Source organism: Panulirus ornatus, chromosome 1 (assembly GCF_036320965.1).
Source record: "Panulirus ornatus isolate Po-2019 chromosome 1, ASM3632096v1, whole genome shotgun sequence".
Lineage (NCBI taxonomy): Eukaryota > Metazoa > Arthropoda > Malacostraca > Decapoda > Palinuridae > Panulirus > Panulirus ornatus.
The window spans coordinates 61,853,450-61,870,695 of record NC_092224.1 but is presented as its reverse complement, the minus strand read 5'-3'; the positions used below and the strand labels follow the sequence as shown (position 1 = coordinate 61,870,695).

General features: G+C 42.5%; 1 protein-coding gene across 3 annotated transcripts in view; it reads right to left on the bottom strand.

Moving 5' to 3' along the window:
- LOC139749129 (uncharacterized) overlaps positions 1-17,246 on the bottom strand; it is a 59,263-nt gene that overhangs the window by 14,741 nt on the left and 27,276 nt on the right. For 2 of the 3 annotated variants that reach the window (XM_071662755.1, XM_071662773.1), the window contains exons 2-3: positions 6,672-6,783; positions 2,627-2,717 (exon numbers count right to left, since the gene is read on the bottom strand). In XM_071662755.1, coding sequence (XP_071518856.1) covers positions 2,627-2,717; positions 6,672-6,783 — 203 coding nt within the window. The remainder of the gene's footprint in view (positions 1-2,626; positions 2,718-6,671; positions 6,784-17,246) is intronic. The other variant, XM_071662764.1, reaches the window with a different exon arrangement.

The window sequence follows — 17,246 nt, the reverse complement described above, 5'->3', positions numbered from 1 at the left end:
CCATCTCATTTCTTCTTCATACCGTTCTCGGGTGAAATTTCAGCAACGCTTCACCCTATACAGCTTGTTCCTTCAGAGATCACAGAATTTGGCTATGGCTTTGTCACATCTCGATAATCTTGGATGGATGCTTGATATTTTCTACACCTGTGGCGTGGCAATTAGGTGGTCAGACGGGGAGGAAAAGGTTGTGGTCTTCGCCTCTTCCTTTAGTAATTAATTTTATCATTCTGTTCTTCTGTGGTGATGTATAATGACAAAAAAGATGTAGGGATGACAGTGCCAGAGACGCGCATAAAATCTTATAACTGTAGAGAGATCTTATGATAGTCAAAAGTGAACTAGTTATCTTAAAGGATGTAATAGTAGTTTGCATTCCAAGTACTTTTGTCTTTCCTTTTTTTTTTTTTTTTAATCAGACGAACGAGTTTTGATATGCTGTATCATTTGAGTTCCTGGCATTAAAAAATCTTATTCTTCATTTTGATTTTGGTAGTTTGGAAATTTTAGGTCCTTATATATATTGACCCTCAGAGACATCCGTCTCATGAGGATGTGTACTTGTTTTGTTTAGATATGTTAGTTAGATAACCCCAGGACTTCCTTTATGGGGCTCCTGCTGCTTTAACACTGCGCTCCAATCGGGAGAAGGGAAAAGATGGACTCCTTTGGTGTGAGAAGAATTTTATTGAGACCCATACTCCGACATAACCCGTACATTGAGCACAGTGGTTTGCACATGCTCAGAACATATGGACTCTTTGCCGCAGTATGTATATGATTTAAACTGGACTACATGTTTCCATGGGACTGTTTTTCAAAGTTGCATTGATACATTGTTAGGTGGTCGATGACCAGTGACGATCTCACAGTTACTGGGAGGTTATTGTGAATTTGATGATTTCGTAATTTACGGCAATAAGCATTCATGGTTTTAAGGCCACCCTGACATGTCTTCACGTAACGAAAGTTGTGTTAGCGAGAGAAATTACAATTGGCCTTTTTAGGGCCATTAACAGTTGTCAACACCACTTTAAGATAGGTGGCACGTACCCATGGGATAAGATTTGTAATCTTGCAGCGTTACAACAGCAACAGCAACAAAATCTCAAAGGATATACGAATAACGGTCTAATTTGCTTGCTACCTTACTTAAAAACAGTTGTGTTGCACATAGAAAAAAAAGAAATAGAAATACGGGACCACGTATGTTGTACAAATAATTGGCTTTATTTCCATTTTCCGGTGTTGGTAATATGTTGAAATATATCCCAAACATTATTGGCTATGCACAAACCCTGCGCAGTTGGAATAACATCGGAAACAGGGACCTAGTTTATATACTGTACACTATGAGATCTTACCCGACAAGATCTCACCCGTTACCTGACCCATTAAGACACTTTGCCTTGCCTATTGACTAAGTGACCCCATCCACTCTTCCTAAGCAGTTTTACATGCTTCTCGACCTCATGACATACGATTTTGCTACACGAGAATTGGCCCTCAGATACACTAAAATTATACCCATCATGATAATCAAATTGAAAGAATGTTGCATATATTAAGATCAATTCTATAGTCAAAGTCCTTTACGTTTACGAAAACGGCATTTTCTTCGTTTCCTACCACCACATCTCATGTTCATAAATTCATTTCTTATTGTCTCTTCCCGTCTCTCCCACATATACATTATCATAACAATCTTGCATGGTACGACATATACATCTTTGTCTTTATCGTCTATGGGTTTGTTCTTTAACCTTTATTGAGTTGCTATATTGAAATGTTACATTAATGCCTAAGGCTTGACATGTTTTCCTGGGCTCTTTCAGTCGTTCATTTGAGGGAAGGACCATGCTTTCCTGAATATTGTCATTACCAATTGCTCTCCCAGTATAGAAGGTCTTCTAAGTTGCTAAATGAGTACTGATCATAAACCATTCAGGATAAAACAGTTCTTCAAATATATCATTAACTCTTTTGTATGTCTTCATCAATATATGATGTGTGTTGCCCTCTTTAGTATACTCATTATTTTATTCTGTCCATTTTGCCTATTGATGAAAATTTCTAAAAGGATAGAGGTGTTACCGGACTCCACCTGCTTTGAGGTTACACAGCAAGTAAAAAGTCACCTTTGGTGAGGATGTATTTTTGGGAGTACTGTCTCGCTAAAGACTTATTCACTCCAAAGCGAGTCTGTCATTTCCTGTTATTGTAAGTAGCTCATCCTTGGCCTGCAAGAGCGTTCCGAAAGGTCCCGGATTCTTTCATAGAAATTGGTCACGGGGTTATCATGAATAGTAAACATAGACAGATACAGATGGGGGATTCATCATTTTTTTTTCTTTTCCAGATCCACGGCTACAGTATATGATAAGGAAGAGCGAAAAATGGATCACATTTGAACTGCACATTTTAGTCTTGTGAGTACGACGTGCCCTCGAGAGAGAGAGAGACTCCCCCCTGCAAAAACAGTCCCTCTCTGTCCACGGTCAGGTTTGCCACGATCACTTACGCTGACACGCTGACAGCCGTAAGTCATATGTAGCTGCCAACGAGCGAGAAGATTGCAAACCACATCCAACTTCCTCAAGCTGTTCTTTCCCCTTTCCTCACTTACCTGAGGCCAGCGGTGCTGATCCTAACGTCGCCGTGCCCAAGGACCCGCTCAGCTGCTGGTATCCGCCGCTCAGCTGCATCTGGCCCTGCAGCTGCACAAACATGAGAGGCAAATTAGTCACATATATCCGTCGTCTCTCTACTTTGTTCGTCACAGGTGAGCTGCTAAAGGTTTTATTATTCATTGTGGGTGCGTATGTGTGTGTGTGTGTGTGTGTGTGTTCGTGTGTGGGAGGAGGAGGGGGGCGGGTGCATGGAATTACATCATAACCAGTTGAATTCTTTATCATTATGATGTCATCACTAGTCGTCAAAGGTTATCTGATGACCGTGACGTAGTTGTTCCACGTATCCTATTTGCTGAGGGTAACAATATGAAGAGCTTCATTCTAGCTATTTGTTATGGGTCTGTTTATTATTTATTGCTGTGCTCTAGTAACATGATAGCTGAGTGGCTGTACGTAATGACCACCTCATTATATCTGAAGTTCTCTGATTTATGATATCAAATGATCTATAGAGATAATTTATGACGGCCAGTGCGCAGTATTTGCAGTTAATTTGTTCGTTACTTATTATCATTACGATATCAAGAAGTCTGCATTACCCGTATTTACAATCTAAAAGCCAAGTCTTTATTAATCTAACTGCATATATAGATTAGGTTAATGTGCGAGCATTTTCATAAGCGTAGCTAAATCTCGGCGTAGCACTGAAATATTTACATGCGAGCAGATAAAAGTTTGGTACATTTGGTTTTGATACCCAAACACCTGTGAGAAAGCTGCTGATAGATTTTTATTATATATCACACACACTTACACACACACACACACACACACACACACACACACATATATATACCCTGAATAAAGAATACTGCCATATATCTCCTTAATGTTGTAGGAGGTGACTAAAAGGAGCGGGAACATAGGGCTGGAAATTCTACCCTCCTTGTCAATTTCCATAAGAAGACACAGGAAGAGACCATAGGAGGAGTGTTTTCTCTAAAGCTCAGTTGCCTGTCCTTGACGCTACCTGCTCACATGAGGAATAGGGAACACACACGTACTCCTCCTACTTAAGGTTACACCTCGGGTGGAAGGTCCACCTTCGGCGTGGCTATGTGAACGTCTGTTGACAAAAGGGAATACAGTCTCGTCGAAGACCTTATCACTCCGAATAAGTCTATTACTCCCCCGCTATTAGATGCCGCGCAGCCTTAGGCTGCGGGAGTTACTGAAAAAGGGATATTCTACGTCAATTATGAATAAGTAAATGAACTGATATGTGTGTGTGTGTGTGTGTATGTGTTTGTGTGTGTGAATGTATAAAGGTAAGAGGGATTACAGAGGTGCAAGTTTGTTGACTGTACCTGGCAAGTAGGTAGGGTGGGTGAGAGGATGAAGGCAAGTAGAGGGCATCAGACTAGGGAGGAATAGTGTGGCTTCAGAAGTGATGTTGGCTTTAGAAAGTTATGATTTGGAAATGCGGCATTTATGAATCTGGAGAAAGCTTAAGATGGGGTTGTTATAGATGTCTTGTGGAAGATCTTGACAATATACGGTGTGAAAGAGAGCTGCTCCTTCTTCAGCAGCATTTTCGCTCCTTCCTTGGCTCTAGCCCTAACTTCTGACTTTACCGGAAAGACATTCGCAAACCATTCTCTCCTCTTCCTCTTCAGCTTAGTTTTTCTACTCAGAAATACTACTACTTTCTCCCTTTTCATCCTGGTTACATCTACGCACATTCAGACACCCCAGCCTCAGCCTCAAAGGAGGACAGACACTCCTGGCATTATTTTCTTTTGTTCCAACTTTTAGAAATTATGAACATGTATATATTTTCCTGGAAATGATGAGGATGGGGATAATCTATGAATAGCAGGCGCTAGTCCCTGTGCATTCTAAATAACATTAAAAATTACATGTAAATGCGCCACCACAGCAATAGTTCTCAGCTTCCTCTTTCCTGGTGCAGATGGCTGTTTCTCCTTTCTGTCCTACGCACGTGGGGGTTACTGTAACACAGTCTACAAACGTACTCACTCTCTCCCCACTACACATAACTCTTGACAACACGTAATCCACACGATCATCCATTCGAATCACAAATTTCTTTATTTCATTCCCTGAGGTTAGGGGATTAAGAATTCCGACCTCGTATATCTTCCGTGTAGTATGAGACGACCAACAGGTGGGAGTAGGGGACTGCAAACTCTTCCCTCTCTATATAATCCTTTGGTAAATTTTTTTTTCACGTGGGTGATTTGCGTTCATCGGGTATTATTGGATTTTGTGTTAAATGACAGGTGTGCAAAGAAGAGGTTATTGGATGTGAACGTGCAGAAAGGGTGAGCATGTGGAATAATGTATACGAACATTAGATTTTGTGGAGAGTTTAAGAAAAGAGGAAATAACACATGCTTAAAAGATGTGGTGAAAGTAACTGATCTTGGGAGGGTGACTTGTATGCAGAGGTACTCGTAGAGATTGAGTGAAGAATGGCTTAAGGTGAGAACAGCTGAACTGTATGAAGTTGAAGAGGAGGGGTAGGAATTTAAGGAAGCAATGCTCAAAAGTATGTGATGTGTTGACAAGTGGTTGATGCGAAGTGGACTTATGGCAAAGGTTAGTTTGTGAGTTAGTGATGGGGAAACTAAATCATTGGTCTAATAGAAAAGGGAGGTATATGGTTGATATTTGTAAGGGAGCATTGTGTATTGTATAAATGGAAGGGAGACAAAAGTAGATACTTCAATTACAGTAAGTTGCACGGAAAAGTGGTCATTGAGAAGATGGTGCCATGCATAGAGCATCAGAAAGAGTAGGAAACATTGGGGATGTGGGAACCAGTTCTTTGGTGTGAAGAATTTGCAAGGGAAAAACGTGGAGAAAAGTGGAACTTGCTTGTGGCATTTATGAATCCGAAGAAAACATTTGACAGATTTGACAGATAGGTCTTGTGGATGAAACTACGAATCCCTGGGGAAGTGTAGTCATGAGTCCTTTTATCGGGAGAGTAAGGCATATGTGCGAGTAGGAATGTTGGAAGGTGAGTGGTCCTTGATGAAGGTGAGTCTGTATCAAGGATGTGTGATGTTACCACAGCTGTTTAATATGTGCATGGATGAGGTGTTCAGGGAGTTTAACGCGAGAGCCTTGGAGTGGGTCTAGAGTACTCTGGAGGAAGGGACGCATGAGATGTGAACCTGTTGTTTCCAGATGACGTGCCTCTAGTGACCGACTCGAGAGTGAAGCCTAAAATAATGGTGTCAGTCTGGTAGAGTGTGTGAAAGAAGAAAGCCGATAATAAATATGAACGTAAGGTAATGAGATACGGCAGGACTTGGAGGAAATGGAGTGCTTTAGTTACCCGGGAACTATGGTCGCTCAAGTAATTCAAAGGGTGGAAGGGGAGAGATCTAAGGACCTGGGTGCATTAAGAAGTACATGGAAGGAAGGGTCATTGACTGTGAGAGCGAAGTTGGGTATGTCAGAAAGTACAGTAGTCCCAACGGTGTTGTATGGATGAGAGTCTTCGAGCTTGAAAGGAAGCTTGGAAGTGTTGTAAATGAAATGCCCAAGGACGATATGTGGTGTGAGGAGAGTTGATTATTTGAGGACTCGCAGTGTAAGAACAGGCGGTGACAGGAGGTGAAGTCTGATCGAGATGCACTGAAATGGTATGGCAACCTGGAGAGGATGAGCAAAGAAAGAACTCATTAAAAGAATTTATGTGTCAGAAGTGTAGGGAGCTAGGGGGAATGACAAACTGAGGTGGCGATGGAAGGGAGCATCGGACACGATTGGAACGATGTGGCACGTGGGAGTTAGTCTGTGGGCATAGTCTATGGATGGCAGGCTCTGGTTCTGGATCATTCATTATCGGTGATATTTAAAGTTTGTATGTAAGAAAATGAGGCCATTATTCGTCTGTTCCTGATGCTAACTCGCAAGAAAGGCATTTAGGTATATGTTACTGAATGATGAATATAAAGAATGGAGTCCCAGTTGACGTTGCTGCAGCTCCTCACCTAGTCTTACCTGGTTCATCTGCGGGTAGGTGTAGGAGTGGGGTGTGTGGGCACGAGGATTCTGCGTGTAGCCACCGATCTGACCCCCCTGCATCTGGCTCAGGCCCCAGCTCCCACTTCTGCTGTAATCAACATACTTCTGTTAAGATATGTATGGATGTGTGACTCCTGTGTGTGTGTGTATTGCAGGTTTATTTTCGCATAGATATCTGTGGTCTTGTCTGTAAATACATTTCACCGGGTTTGAATGTGATCTTCTTATGATTTACCGTGGAGGTACATATGTCTTGTGTTTGCGTAGGTCTAATGTTTGTTTATGAATGTATATTTGGATATGTACGCGTATGTGTATGCGTGTAACCATGTATAGATTCGTATAAGATTACAACATATCTGGACACACACACACACACACACACACATATATATATATATATATATATATATATATATATATATATATATATATATATATATATATATATATATATATGTAAATATATGAATACAGTGCATATGAACGCGCACTTCCATATAACATACACACCTCCAACAGCCAGGATATAACCCGTGACCGCTGCGTGGTAGGCGGGAGCACTACCGCTAGGCTATGATCGCCCATGATAGGGAAATGACTATTCCAGTACTATGCAATCCCAGGTTCGATCCTGGCAAATGACGTGAAGGGGGTGGGTGAAGAATGGGATGTATTCAGAGAAGCAGTGATGGCTTGTGCAAAAGATGCATGTGGCATGAGAAAGGTGGGAGGTGGGCTGATTAGAAAGGGTAGTGAGTGGTGGGATGAAGAGGTGAAATTGTTAGTTAGAGAAATGAGAGGTGTTTGGATGTTACTTGCAAGGAAGGAGAGCAAATGACTGGGATATATATGAAAGAAAGCGGCAGGAGGTCAAGAGGAAGGTGCAAAGGTTGGAAAAGAGGGCAAATGAGAGTTGGGGTGAGAGAGTATTATAAAGCTTTAGGGAAAATAAAAAGATGTTTTGGAATGAGATAAATAACGTGCTTAAGACAAGAAAAGAATTGAGAACATCAGTGAAGAGGGCAAATAGGGAAGTGATAACAGGTAGTGGTCAAGCGAGACGGAGATAGAGTATTTTGAAGGTTTTATGAGTGGTAGATATAGGGTGTTTTGGTTGTGGTGATGTGCAAAGTGATAGGGTCAGGGAGAATGGTTTGGTTAAGAGTGAAGAAGCAATGAAAGCTTTGCGGAAGATGAAATTCGGCAAGGCGGCGGGTTTGGATGGTACTGCAGTAGAATTTATCAATGAAGGGAGTGATTTTGTTGTTGATTGGTTGGTAAGGATATTCAGTTTACGTATGGATAATGGTAAAGTGCCTGAGGATTAGCGTAATGCATGCATAATGCCGTTGTACAAAGGCAAAGGGGATAAAGGCGAGTGTTCAACCTACAGAGGCATAAGTTTGTTGAGTATTCGTGGGAAGTATGTGAAGGTATTGATTGAGAGGGTGAAGGCATGTACAGGGTATCAGACTGGGGAAGAGCAGTGTGGTTTCAGAAGTGTTAAAGGACGTTTGGATCAGGTGTTTGCTTTGAAAAATTTATGTGAGAAATACTTAGAAAAACAGATGGATGTGTATGTAACATTTATGGATCTGGAGAAGGCATATGATATGGTTGATAGAAATGCTTTGTGGAAGGTTTTAAGAGTATATGGTGTGGGAGGTAAGTTGCTAGAAGCAGTGAAAGGTTTTTACCAAGGATGTAAGGCATGTGTACGAGTAGGAAGAAAGGAGAATGCTTGGTTCCCAGTGAATGACAGTCTGCGGCAGGGGTGTGTGATGTCCCCAAGGTTGTTTAATTTGTATATGGATGGAGTGGTTAGGGAGGTAAATGCAAGAGTTTTGGTGATGAGAGGGCCTGAGAAGTGAGTCACTTGTTCGCCGATGACACAGCTCTCGTGGCTGATTCGAGTGAGAAGCTGCAGAAGTTGGTGACTGAGTTTGGAAAAGTGTGTGAAAGGAAAAAGTTGAGAGTAAATGTGAATAAGAGCAAGCTTATTAGGTTCAGAAGGATTTAGGGTCAAGTTAATTGGGATGTAGGTTTGATTAGAGAAAAGTTAGAGGAAGTGAAGTGTTTTAGATATTTGGGAGTGGACTTAGCTGCGAATGGAACTATGGAAGCAGAAGTAAGTCACAGGGTGGAATAGGGGACGAAGGTTCTGGGAGTGATGAAGAATATGTGGAAGGAGAGAACGTTATCTCGGAGAATAAAAATGGGTATGTTTGAAGGAATAGTAGTTCCAACATTATTATATGGTTGCGAGGCATGGGCTATAGATTGGGTTGTGCGTAGGAGGGTGGGTGTGTTGGAAATTAAATGTTTGAGGACAATATGTGGTATGAGGTGGTTTGATCGAGTAAGTAATGAAAAGGTAAGAGAGATGTGTGGTAATAAAAAGAGTGTGGTTGAGAGAGCAGAAGAGGGTGTGTTGAAATGGTTTGGACATATGGAGAGAATGAGTGAGGAAAGATTGATAAAGAGGATATATGTGTCAGAGGTGGAGGGAACACGGAGAAGCGGGAGACCAAAATGGAGGTGGAAGGATGGAGTGAAGGGATTTTGAGCGATCGGGTCCGGAACATACAGGAGGGTGAGAAGCGTGCAAGGAATAGAGTGAATTGGAACGATGTTGTGCACCGGGGCCGACGTGCTGTCAGTGGTCTGAACCAGGGCGTGTGAAACGTCTGGGGTAAACCATGGAAAGTTATGTGGGGCGCGGATGTGGATAGGGAGCTGTGGTTTCGGTGCATTACACATGACAGTTAGAGACTGAGTGTGAACGAATGTGGCCTTTGTTTTCTATGCGCTGCCTCGCTGAAGCAGGGGATAGCGATGCTATTTCCTGTGGGGTGGGGGTAGCGCCAGAGATGGATGAAGGCAAGCAAGTGTGAATATGTACTTGTGTGTATATATATATATATATATATATATATATATATATATATATATATATATATATATATATATATATATATATATTATTACCTTTATGGATCTGGAGAAGGCATATGATAGAGTTGATAGAGATGCTCTGTGGAAGGTATTAAGAATATATGGTGTGGGAGGCAAGTTGTTAGAAGCAGTGAAAAGTTTTTATCGAGGATGTAAGGCATGTGTACGTGTAGGAAGAGAGGAAAGTGATTGGTTCTCAGTGAATGTAGGTTTGCGGCAGGGGTGTGTGATGTCTCCATGGTTGTTTAATTTGTTTATGGATGGGGTTGTAAGGGAGGTAAATGCAAGAGTCCTGGAAAGAGGGGCAAGTATGAAGTCTGTTGGGGATGAGAGAGCTTGGGAAGTGAGTCAGTTGTTGTTCGCTGATGATACAGCGCTGGTGGCTGATTCATGTGAGAAACTGCAGAAGCTGGTGACTGAGTTTGGTAAAGTGTGTGGAAGAAGAAAGTTGAGAGTAAATGTGAATAAGAGCAAGGTTATTAGTTACAGTAGGGGTGAGGGTCAAGTCAATTGGGAGGTGAGTTTGAATGGAGAAAAACTGGAGGAAGTGAAGTGTTTTAGATATCTGGGAGTGGATCTGTCAGCGGATGGAACCATGGAAGCGGAAGTGGATCATAGGGTGGGGGAGGGGGCGAAAATTTTGGGAGCCTTGAAAAATGTGTGGAAGTCGAGAACACTATCTCGGAAAGCAAAAATGGGTATGTTTGAGGGAATAGTGGTTCCAACAATGTTGTATGGTTGCGAGGCGTGGGCTGTGGATAGAGATGTGCGCAGGAGGATGGATGTGCTGGAAATGAGATGTTTGAGGACAATGTGTGGTGTGAGGTGGTTTGATCGAGTAAGTAACGTAAGGGTAAGAGAGATGTGTGGAAATAAAAAGAGCGTGGTTGAGAGAGCAGAAGAGGGTGTTTTGAAATGGTTTGGGCACATGGAGAGAATGAGTGAGGAGAGATTGACCAAGAGGATATATGTGTCGGAGGTGGAGGGAACGAGGAGAAGAGGGAGACCAAATTGGAGGTGGAAAGATGGAGTGAAAAAGATTTTGTGTGATCGGGGCCTGAACATGCAGGAGGGTGAAAGGAGGGCAAGAAATAGAGTGAATTGGAGTCATGTGGTATACAGGGGTTGACGTGCTGTCAGTGGATTGAAGCAAGGCATGTGAAGCGTCTGGGGTAAACCATGGAAAGCTGTGTAGGTATGTGTATTTGCGTGTGTGGACGTGTGTATGTACATGTGTATGGGGGGGGGGGGTTGGGCCATTTCTTTCGTCTGTTTCCTTGCGCTACCTCGCAAACGCGGGAGACAGCGACAAAGTATAAAAAAAAAAAAAAAAAAAAAAAAAAAAATATTATTACCTAACTCCTGCTTGAGGTGAAAAGTGAAAAGTCACCCGACTAAACAGTAGTTCTGTTAAAGAACTTTTCTCTTCATAGGAACCCTTGCCTTCCCTGCCACTGAGTGTAGTACAGCCTTGAAACGGCTAGTAAATATATAGAATGCACGTCTATAGGCTTCACCATCCCTGCCGAGTGCTCAGTGCTAAGACCATGAATGATTGTCAGATTCTGAAAGCACCAGGGCATAGGTTTCACCAAACACATATGTGGCACCAGGATACACATGTCACCAAGCAAAGATGTCGATGTAGCCGCGACAGATGTCACTAAACACAGGTTTGGGTGGTTCTAGGGTAAAGATGCTGCTGTCTAGAATAGTCTCTGTTACCGTGACAATGATGTCACGACACAACATTTTGGTGGTGGTAGGAAAATGTCACCAAGTAAACGTTTTGAGAGAGCCGGGAAAAATGAATTAAAAATGAAAGTAAACGAGTTTTTGTGGTACCAGGACAACGGTGTCGTAAACGATAGGTTTTTGGCGGCAGCAAGCAAAGATGTCGCCAAATATGAGATTCGAATGTTGCTCTACATTATAATTGCTCTTTAAAGAATGCAAGAATAACACCACTTATGAATTACGTCTGAAGAATGCCTTCGTATACGTTTTAACACCATATCCAAGTTAGAGGTACGACACCTAATGTATTCCGATCGTATCTTCTATCTTGAACTTGCTTCTTCCTAGTCTTGGATCTTTCCACATTTTACCTTGGCTTGTGGAACTCGCATATTTTTCTCACACATGGCTAAAAGGAATCCCCTGTTTCTTTCCTTTTTTCCCTCCGGCTTCGTAAAGATGTACAACGTACTTTAGGGAAGGCGCCTACCCTGCTTAATGGCTGGGTAAGAAAATGAAGTGGTGGGGGGAGTGAGGGAGGGGGAGACTATAGCGATATATCCTTAAATCTCGAAGTCGCTGACATAAACGTTGATGAAGTATACCACAAACGGGGAGTTGGCAAGGAGAATGGTGGGTGGAGGAGGAGGATGTACAAGGTAGGGGAGGAGAAGGGGATGAAGAAAATAAAATGGCAAGGCGTAGAGCGGAGTGGGGGGGAAACGAGTGGGTCAGACGCCAAAGTAAGAGAAGTGTCGGAGAGCCTCACCCGTCATGATCAACTCGAAAATAAGATATGTTAATTGGAGTTTCCACTTAGCGCAGCCGCCCTGGCGAGGAGTCAGTCGACCCAGCCAAGAAACACACACAGCGCTTCTCTGTGTGTACTCCTCCAGACGACAGAAGCTGAGAGAATATTCACTTTAATAATTAGTCTCGAAAGAAACATAAATGATTTAAAAAAGAAAGCCATGTTAAACGAGGCCTGACACTAGGACGAGGGTGTATTTTACTGATAATTTCCATGGACAGGAAAAAAGTGGGTGGGTGCCCCCGTGTTTTACGAGGCGAGTGTTGCAGCCTCGCACCTCTCGAGCTGCAACTGTCGGGCGTATTTTATGCAGGAGACATAAAATATATTCCTCATCGCCTGTTACATATAGCGACCAGAGCCGCCTGCCACGTCTTGCACCTGTGCTGCTTGTCAACCTGAGCGCCATTGGTTTGTTTGGAAGTTTCCCGTGCGATGATTGGCCGGCATTAACTACAGCCAGTTCTGATTGGTTAATTCTTAACGTTCCCCCTGATTACTTCTGGCATGTTGGAAGCCCGCGTGTGGGTTGGAAGAGGTTCAATGCGACAATTGGATGCCAGGGGATTTTCTCAACGATTTAGAGGGAGATAAAATGTGCCTGTCTTTGAAGATGTGGGTTTTAAAACTGTTGGTGTGAGAGCAACAAGACCGCGGGATGGCCATAGTTGCTCAGACCCGTGGTATCCCAGCCTGGTGTACTACGGATAGTAAACGTCACCATTAGCAGGGTATGTCAACCTTGCATCCCATGCTGGTAATGGTTATCAGTAGAATCCCATCTACATCAGCTCACACCATAGGTGCCGAAGAGAACTCCCTCCCCCCTTGTAGGATCCACTCCTGACCCTCCGTGTCACCTTCATGATTTATGAGAAGGAGGAGAGGCAATGACCTGGAGATGTGCTGGCGAGTGTGGGGGTGAGGGCATCTTCCTGGTGAGGGCACACTGACTTTGTTTCATGACTGCCCCTGGCGGGTTTATCAACAACAGATCATGATGTTGTTGTACTCCGCCGCTGTTTGTAAACTCACCTCAAAAAGTATTTACAAACTGAGGTTTCCCCGGGAATGTAAACTTGTTTGTAAGAAGTGGAAACGATTAGCATCTTCTCACATCAGACCTTCTCGCCAGTCAGTCATTCGGTCTTGTGAACGGCTGATGAATTAGTGGGAAATCACACTGACATAACAGCCAGCCTTCCTTATACTGTTGGACGTTGAGCGTCAACATGTGCTGTGCTACATGGGGTGCTTACGTATGCAGAAGACTCATTATCCACGACCAGTAATAACCCAGAGCTCACCTGAAAGAGCAAACCAAACTATATATATATATATATATATATATATATATATATATATATATATATATATATATATAGGATGTATTTACTGAAAAATGACCATATTTCACGATGTTACTATTTTACTGAAACATGTTTTTGGACTGGTTCCGCAACGCCTTTCCCGACCGTTCCGTCAGAAATCAACCGATGATATTACATATATATATATATATATATATATATATATATATATATAATCAAAATGCTTCCCTAAAGATTAGGTAAGAAGTATGTAAGAGAAAAAACTGCCTGTGGTTAGCTGGGCGGCTACATACCCGGGGCAACAGTCACTAGGGAAATTTGTCAGCATCTACCTACCTCACCCCATCTCCCCCTCCCACACCCCTCCTCACCTTCACCAACGGCGCTATGGGCCACATCGACGCCAGCGACGCTGAGGGAAGAGGAGGAGGAGGATACGGTACACGCGTGCGCCCTGCTATTTGTGGCATCCGGGTGCGGTATTGTGTTGTGTGTGTGTGTGTGTAGGATGGGGGCCGTGTTGTGGGGTGGGGGTTGTGGGGTTGCGGTGTGTTGGGGCGTTGTGTTGTGTGAAGTAACTACCCAATCACTTATATGGTTCATAGATAGAAGTAATTTGCGGATAGGTTTCGTGTTTAGTTAGAGATATATACCTTTGCTTACAGGTTGCGTCTGAAACGTACATACGTACCTTACAACGATGCCTCGTATGTGCCGAGACCTTTACGTGTGTGTGTGTATGGTCATCATGTGTGACTGTCTAGTGTGTTCAGGCTGGGTGTTCTGTGTTGTATGAATGGGAATATTCTATTGTTTGCGCGGTTTGCCTGATGTACAGGTGGACCTAGCATGTTTGTAATGACCTCTTTGTAAGATACGGGGAGGGATTTATGCAGTTGTGGGCCCACCTATTTTGAACTTTCCCTGAAGAAAAAACTTTCAAAACTTTTTTATATTGTCAGCTTTCCCTATATTATTAGTTTATTCCGGTCTGATACCCTAAATGTACTTCTTTACATCTTCTCTTATCAATTACATGCTTCCTCTCATGTTATGGCGTCTGGTAGTTCTGTCTTTGCCTTTTTCGAAGACCTCTTTACCGTTGACGCTATGAGACTGGTATGAAATGTTATAAGTTATGGTCGTGTCGCCCCTTTCTTTTTTTCTCTTCTAAGGTGGGGAGCAGTTTATGGCCTTAAATCTTCTATTACCATTTCTAGCCATCCTGTGTGGTCTTTCTCTGCTAGTTCTTTATGCTTGTTTATGTGCGGTAACTGGACCCGAGAGGCATCATCTAGTTTGCTAAATATTTCGTTATCCATGTACTTGAATACGATCGTTTCTAGTATTTTCCAACGGAGTGTTTGTCTTCTTTAGAGTGTACGCCCAAGTTTGCCTCTGGCAACAGTCTAGATACTCTGTCAGCTCCCAGATCCCTCTCACGTACAGATTCCTGCAGCTTATTTCCTGCTAGATGATATTCAAAGCGAGGCCTTCTGTCACTGCGTCCCATCCTCATGTACTTGCATTTCAGCATGTATCATCACTCTTTACCTCCCTCAACACGACAACATCATGCGTAAACATATTCTGGTGTGAGTCCCGTCCATCTGGCACGTCATACACATAAGATTATAAACAGAGATGTTCCCAGGACTGATCCCTGTGGTGCACCAGAGAAGGCTCCTCTGACATGCTTTCTAAGTTCCCTTACAGTGTGTGTGTGTGTGTGTGTGTGTGTGTGTGTGTGTGTGTAGCGAAGAAGGCGGGAGGGGTGGGGATAGAAATGTATGGCATGACTGTACGTATACTCTGTGTATATTGCACTGCATAATATTTAGGTTACACCTTATGTGATGTCCTAAACATGTCGTTTGCCATACGTGTTTTGTGTGTGTTTCTTGTGTGTTTTGAATGATAGTATGAACGGAGTATGGTGTCTATGGTGTGTCGGTTTATGACGTCGTGTTGTTTTATAGATTTATGCCATGTGTAGTGTATGAGCATTGAGTATGATATAGTATCTAACTCACATTATTATGTATTATATGTGTTTTGCATGATGTTTCGCATAGTATAAATCAAATGCAGTGTGTACAGTATGTATGTCTGTCCTGTATATGTTGCTTGTGGTGCTGATGGCTATACTATGTTACTTAGAGTATATGTATTGCATGTAGAGTTCTGCTGAGTATTTGATGCATTGTTTGTATGTTGCTGTGTCTATGTATCTTGCGTATATTCTATACTCTGCGGTGGGTGTGTGTGTATAAACTGGTGAGCATGACTTTATCTCAGCTTGGTATAGTAAGCTGTGTGGGAAGTGTGATGTTTATAGAGTGTGTCTTAAATAGCGTGCATCATATAGGTAGTGTGAATGGTACCTAGAGTGTTATGTTCAATTATTCATTTTTGACGTATCATGTATAATATGTTGTTTGGAAGTTAGTGTTTAGTACGCTGCGTTCGGTGTATAGGTCGTATAGTGAATCGTTTAAGTCTGTTTCGTGTAGCGTATGTTGCACATGTTTGTGGAATTCGCTACTTCTGCAGGAGGTTCATGGGGAGAGAAGGGACTCCTGGGACAGGTAGATTAGGAAGTCAGTTAGAAGCCTCAAAATTGCGATTAGGAAGGAATGAACTGACCTCTGAAGCACGAAGAGGAGTTCAGATAAGCATAAGTAGAAACATTTTCCATTACAGTGAAATGTGTCAGGTAAAACATGTATATGGAGAAATTGACTGTGATCAGCAGGTTCCAGGATCTTATAACTGCGAGACTAAGGCTAGGCTATAGGTACTATCGGCGCCTTGGCCTAACTGGAGATGTTAACCACGTGAATTGTCAAGTTTGTGGTCAAATATCTGGACACAAACTAGAACACTGTCTTAGAGGTGGAAAAATAGAGCCTTTTAGGGATAGATCTAAACAAACCCTGCAATAAATGCCACATCACATTGTTAATGACAAGATACCTGAAATTTTAAGTTTGTATCCACTTCTTGCATCTAGTCGGTAAAACTTACCGTATGAAACTATGCAATGTATGTACTGAAATACGAATTGTAACATCGTATATAATATCAACCCATTGGAGTCTGACTAAGACCCTTTGTAATCCTTTTGTGCTACCGCTCACAGGATGAGCATACAGTGCACAATAAATTTGCCTGGGTCACAAGCAATGATCAAATCAACGTATGGTAAGGTGTATAGAAACATTGTTTTTATATGCTTATTTCGTACCTCACACAGTTCGAAAGAAGAGGGCGAGAGGAGAAACGCTAAAGAATATACAAACAAACCCCTAAGCAAAATTTAAGCAATACATCATGCGGTTATACTTCGTGTTCTAAGAATTTGTGCCGGTATATATCGGGTATCTAGCCCAAGTGGACGAGAGGAGCGAGGGCAGCGTGGTAGCGAATCAAAGAGAACTGTGGGGTATGTGAAGTAAGGCAACACAGAGACTCCCACCTAACGTTGTCTTAAGAGCAAAGGTCCGATACTTCGTTGGTCAACAGAGAACGCCATTGAGATTTTGAGTGGAATCCAGTAAACATTCGTAACGTACTTATTTCAGTGTATATCTCAGATGTCATAATGATTTATTGGATATATGGCAGATGTCCTATACTGCAGTTACTGTGGAATCTAGGACGGTAGAACCCAAACGTACAAACCAGCTAACTGACCCTGAAAAGAACTCGGAG